The sequence below is a fragment of the Arachis ipaensis genome, chromosome B10, assembly GCF_059453495.1.
Source record: "Arachis ipaensis isolate K30076 ecotype BB chromosome B10, ASM5945349v1, whole genome shotgun sequence".
Classification (NCBI taxonomy): Eukaryota; Viridiplantae; Streptophyta; class Magnoliopsida; order Fabales; family Fabaceae; genus Arachis; species Arachis ipaensis.
Genome location: NC_142435.1, coordinates 6146387 through 6152945, shown reverse-complemented (window position 1 = coordinate 6152945; position 6559 = coordinate 6146387). Strand labels below are relative to the sequence as shown.

Sequence of the window (6559 nt, the reverse complement as noted above, 5' to 3'; positions counted from 1 at the left end):
TTTAGGAATCATTGGAGATTTGGAGGTTTGGGATTGTTACATTTAAGTAGGCGGCTTATATTATTAAACTATGAAAAAACTATCAAATGTTTGACCAACATTGATATTTCAATATAATAAAGATCAATGCTGTTAAAACACCTTATAATCTTCCTCAACCATGTTGTGTATGGATGTCTAATGTCTTCTTTTTCTTTCAATAATGAAGTTCTCTCTTCTTACGTGCTACACCAAACAAGACCAAAGTAGATAGATATCAAAATAGAAGCTATAAGTTTGTCTCTGTATTCTGATGGAATAATCATTTTTATTACTAAAGGATTTATTAACTAATCAAATTTAACTTGATTAAAGAATAAAAAAGGCTACAACTTAAATAGTAGAATTTGTCTTTTTTTTTTTTTTTATGTTTCTCAGAATATATACAAAAATAGTGAATGATATCATCATTCTTCTTTAACTACCTAGCATCTAACATTGTGACGGTAACTTGATTTACACTACTTGAAGATGACTCGGTCTTTGGATGAATTTTCTTTATGGAAAATCCAGGAGTTTTAGGATTTGGCAAAGATGAAGTTTCACTACTTAACATTAAGATCACTGAAGACATTGTTGGTCTATCTTCTGCATGTTCTTGGACACATAAGAGCCCAATATGTATGCATCTTACAACTTCAGCTTCTGTGTATGAATTGCAGATTGATGGATCAAGAAGTGTCAATGCGGTTCCTTCATGCCAATGTTTCCATACCTAAAAGAACATACAGTAATCATTATAATATAGCGATCATAGTGTTTATTTTTTCAGTTAAGTACTCTTATTAAAGAGAATTTTTTCACCTACATTTCCCAGAAGATTCAATTCATTGTTATCACTGTAAAACTCTCTATTCTTCTTTCCAGTTATGATCTCCAATACCATAACACCAAAACTAAAAACATCAGATTTTACTGAAAAGTTTCCGTGCATAGCATATTCAGGAGACATATAACCACTGCAAAATAAAAAGATGCATAAATTAAAAATGAAGCCACATATCTGGTTTTTCAAAAAACAAGTTAGTGAATTATCATGGTATACTCACTATGTTCCAACAACTCTTAATGTTTTTGCTTGTGTTTGATCTTTGTCAAATATTCTTGCCATTCCAAAATCTGATATCTTAGGAATCATTTCACTATCTAGTAATATGTTACTTATCTTAAGATCTCTGTGAATAATTCGAAATCTTGAATCTTGGTGCAAATAAAGAAGTCCTCTAGCTATTCCATATATAATATTAAAACGCCTTTCCCAGTCAAGCAAAACTCTACTTTCTGAGTTGTCTGCAACATTGTTATATAAAAATTAAGGATAACAAGCAAAACAAATGTATATGATAATTAAAAAAAAAAAAAAAAACTGAACATTCAATATACTGAAATAAATAATGCAAGTTACCAAACAAAATGGAATCAAGGCCTCTATTTTCCATATACTCATACACCAACATCTTTTCATCATTTTCAATACAGCAACCAAGCAATCGAACAAGATTTCGATGTTGGAGTTTGACAATTAGCTTGGCTTCATTCTTAAACTCCTCAATTCCTTGTCCAGAATTTTTTGATAATCTCTTCACAGCAATTTTTCGACCTTCAATCAATCTACCCTAGTATTATTATAGGCACAATTTGTTCGTTAGTGTATATATACATAATACATTAGTACATTTATTATGATCTGATATTTAATTTTAGTAACGCAGCTATGTACAAACTAAAGTATTAAAACAACTTACCATATAAACACTACCGAAGCCTCCTTCTCCAAGTTTATTATCTTGAGAGAAATTGTTTGTAGCCATTGTTAAGGTATCACAATCAAACAATGGCAGCTCTATATCATCCATGTTGCTTTCATCACCTAAGTATCCTCTAGAAGAAACCACCTCATTCATCAAACTATCAGGACTTCTGTGGACAAAACCTGGAATAGCGGCTATTGATAATAACCAAGGTAAATGATTTATTTATGCAGCACAAAAACCATATACACTAGAGTACCATATATACTATATAAAGAGACATATGGGGAAGTTTATTATACATTACCTCTAGATCTTTGTTGTCTCTTCTTCCTTAAGTAACAAATAGCAACCAATCCCAAAACTAAAACAAGTGCACTAAGTGTGATGCCAATAGCCAGAACTGCTCTACGACTCTTGCTGGAGCTAGTAGATCCTGTGTGTCACTAAATTCATCAGAATGAACTACTTAATCAATTAGGAAGGAACTTGCAATAACGTCACCATCATGGCAAAAATGTGCAACCACTTAATCAATTAGACAGTACCTATATCAGCAGCTGCCAATCTGACGAAGAGATCTTGGCCATAGGTAGCGTAGACTCTAATGTCAATGAGTTGACCAAGCCACATAACACAGCCACTTCCTCCATTTCTAATATCGATGTTTGCATATGCAGTGCATGAACAATTCCTCTTACACAAACTCCCACATTCATCAAGTGTCATACTCTTATTTATAAACACGCTGCTTGTCTCCGGCAGCTTCATGTTCTCAAGATGTAAGAACTTGTCAGTCGAACAATTCAAACCCGTGTTCCTCACACACCCGCCAGATCCATCTCTCAGATTCCAAGCCTGAGGGTTCTTAGGGCTGAACCCTTTCATACATGTGCAAACCGGCGATGCATTATTGTCACACACTCCGTACGGACCACACTCCCTGTAATGGTCGCATTGATCCGCCGGTGCGTACCAGAACTCGTTCCAAGATTCGCTGCTCTCTGTCCACGTCCACCGTTGAAGTTCTCCGCCTGAATCTGACGTCATCGTTAGCCTCGATAACAAAGAAGCGTTCCCGATGGAGAAAGAGTAGAACACGCCGTGCGCGTCATCGGAGAAGCTGAACACAATGGAATCAGTATCGGTGTTCATCTTTGGAACCCCGCTGAATCTCTCACCATTCCAAGGACCAGTTCGGTATATGATAGTCTGGTTTCTCCTCAGAAAAATCTCAGGTAAACCGCGGTAATCTAGCTTGTAAGTGTAGTCACCGGAAGAAGGGTCAACACCTGTGACCTTCCACGATGTTAAGTACTTCTCAATTCCTGTGTCTAAGTCCCAACCCAACTTCATCCCAGCTAACAAGGTATCTGTTGGGTAATCGAAGCTCTGCCATAGGTAGTTATTGCTCTGTTCTGAATCTTTGAGAACAAGGTTACCGGTATCGAGGAGCTGGAGAACTGGATTCTTGGCGCTGGTTTGGTTGGAGGACCATGCGGGGTTGCCGGATGAATTGAGGAGGACAAAGTTTCCGTTTTCTCCAATCTTGAGATAGCCTGTAGAGTTGTCAATGGGGTTGTCTCTGTTTGCAACCCAAATTATTGTTTGAGGAATGATGTTGTTGTACCATATTCCGAGATAATAGTTGGTGTTGGAACCTCTGAAGAAGCCCAGCACGAAGGATTGGTTTTGTGATAATAGCGTTTGGTTGGTTGTGAGGTTTTGTGTTCCGGTTAAAGTATCCGAAGAGGTTGATGGAATGATGAAGAAGAAGAAGAAGCTAATAACAATGATGATGAGGTAGTTAAGGGGAGTGATGAAGATTCTCATGTTTGTGGAAAGTACAGAATAGTGTGTGATTGTTGTTGTGAGTTTAGAGGGTAATAATGTCGAACACGCTGAGTGCTTTTGACCGTTTCACTTACGTCTCATTCTCGAATAAAAAAGCAGAACAATCTAAGCTGACCGGCATCCATTTGCCTCTTTTCTATATTCTTTTCGTTGACTTAATTTTATTATTTTTTTAATTTTAAATTTTAAATTCTAATTTTTGTATTTTATATTTTTAATTATAGTCCAAAATGTTAAATTTTTCAAAATAAAAAATATAATAAAAAATAATAATTTTATAAAATTAAAATAATTTATTTCTTGTCAATAATATTTAAATGTATTTGACTAAAAAAGTAATTCTCTGTATTTTTTTATTTCTTTTAATCACATATCAGACATTAATTATTGTATGATTAACTATTATTGTTATTATATGACTGCTATCCCTGTTAACTACATTATTATATTTAAATAATTAATTAATGCCCAATTATAAATTTTGAACACTTCGAAGGATATAAGGTATGGTGATTATTATGGTTTTCAAAATATAGTGTCTAGCTTGTAAAAAAATATAATATTTAGCTTAAAAATTATAAAAATAACAATTTTAAATATTTAAAATTTATTATAAAAAATAAATTAAAAAAATTAGATACCAATTTATAAACACCACAAAATTTATCATAGAGTATATTAATATTAATTTTGTCATGCGAACTCAAGTTGTGATACTTTGACCCTTTGAGGCTGCTGGTTTTCTGATCCTCAATAGTCACGTGGTGAAAGTGTGAAACTCTTGAACCATTCCAAGAAGGCTTTTTTTTATAATAAAATAAAAAAATTTTTATTTTCAAAAATAAATTAATCTAACAGTATACATTAGGATTTTTTTTTAATTTTTTCAACAAAACAGTGAATTTATGCAAGTGTATTAAAGTTCGCTTAATATATTGACAAACTTTTAAAAATTGGATAAAATTTACTTAACTCAGCGAGACAGCAACGAACGTTAAGCAAACTTCAGAAATTGTCTAAACTGTATAAACATCCACTCTTCTCCTCCCTCTTATTTTTACTTACCACGAAAAATTACTCCTCTTAAAATTTTACACTCCTTTCCTCTCAATGGACATCAACTTCTAAATAAGTTTTTTAAACGATTTTTTTTGTTTGTATTCTTTTATGTATTTTTTATAATATTATTTTATTTAAATATTTAGAGTAGGTATTTTGTATGAATCAGTATTAAATATTAGTATAGAGATAATTATTTAAATAATAATAGGGTAGATAATGATTAGAAAATATATCTACTTGAGATAATATATTGTTTAAATTTTTTATGTAGATTTAATATGTTTTAATTTTTTTCATTTTTAGTTTATGATTAATATGTTATAATTGTCTTGTTCCATTTGTTGGTTGTATTTATTTTGGGTTCATTTTTTAGATTAGGTTACTTTAATTATTGTTATTTGTAAAGTATTTATTTTAATTAAAAGTTATTGATAATAATCTTTTAGTATTTTATTTTAGTTATTTTTATGGAGTAAAACTTGCTAAGTTATGGGGATAACTTTTATAGATTAGACTAGGAGGAGTATATTACTGACAGATTTGAGTAGTTGATATAATGCTTAAATTTTTTTTAGCCTATAAAATTTGTATTATTTTAAGTATGAGTTTTACATAAATTTCTTTTAACCTAATAAGGTCTTAATTCTCACGGATGCGACCGAATTTATTGATGAGGCCAGTAAACATATAAGGACGTACCTCAAACGTGATAGTTTTGAGCACGTGGCCCATGAGTTGAGTGGGATCATGATTGGATAATAATTTTCACATTGGTCGAGAGATGACGGACAAAGTCTCATACTTTTCACCTATTCTGTGGAAAAATGACTATTACCTTATAAGACATGGCTTATCAATTAGGTCTTAGTATTGATGGAGATCCTGTTAGTGACTACATTGGTGAATGGGACGAAGCAGTTCTATGATAGATATTCTATGAAGAACTTATGTCAGCAACTGCTAAGACATGTATTAAGTCTCAATCACAGATAGGCGTAGAATAGGCAGACCATCAATTACCGTGGTTCAGAAATATTATATATTGGAATTTGGAAATAGATACGACGGAAGAGCGACAAATGCAGTACACCTGAGGATATTTTCAGATGCGTCAAACTCTCGCTTGCACATGAGATGGCTATCTCTTTTGGAGGATCTGAACTGATGTGACTAGCTGTCTTGACATTCAACTATACTTATGTGGTTGTTTCTTCAGATATTTCATGCCACCAATTATAGGCAACTGAATTGGGTAAATGCGGGAAATTGCTTATGTCTTGGGTATATCATTACTTCCCTATGTATTGACCCGATGGATTTGCCACAATTTCCTTTGATTAAGAGGTATTATATATTTATATGCCTTTAAAGAATTTTGTTTTATTGTTATTTAAGTTAATATTTATGATGGTGTAAATTTTAACATATCATTATATCAGAGATGGAATTAGATGAAACATTAGAGGACCCAAAAATATTTATATAATAAAATAAGATTAAAATAAAATTTTAAAGGAGACTAAAATAAAATTTACATCTAATTTACATGTAAAAAATTAAAATTAGAGGGACCATTAACCTCTTTGCTACAATGTAGTTCCGGCCCTGCATTATATTATAGGTAGGTGGGTCACGAGCCGCGCAATGATACTGCGGAGACCAGACTAAGATTTTGGAGACAGATTTTGAATAACATTGAAAGTTATAACGTATGTAATCAATTGCATTTTTAGTTAAATATCTTTATGTTGTGCATCATTTTATTTTGTTATTAACTGATATGACCAGTAAGATCGGTTATGAATTATAGCTCGGTAACGCACCCACAATAATGGCCGAGCATTCGCAATGAT

At 32.4% G+C, this 6559-nt stretch overlaps 1 protein-coding gene across 1 annotated transcript; it reads right to left on the bottom strand.

Moving 5' to 3' along the window:
* Positions 1–238: 238 nt before the first annotated feature.
* Positions 239–3676, bottom strand: LOC107621502 (receptor-like serine/threonine-protein kinase SD1-8). The gene is made up of 7 exons (XM_016323528.3): positions 2339–3676; positions 2098–2226; positions 1785–1984; positions 1445–1655; positions 1089–1329; positions 848–998; positions 239–754 (listed from the first exon to the last, which is right to left on the bottom strand). Exons 1-7 carry the CDS (start codon positions 3621–3623, stop codon positions 461–463), a joined length of 2511 nt encoding a protein of 836 aa, XP_016179014.2. The 5' UTR covers positions 3624–3676; the 3' UTR covers positions 239–460.
* Between the last annotated feature and the right edge of the window lie 2883 nt (positions 3677–6559).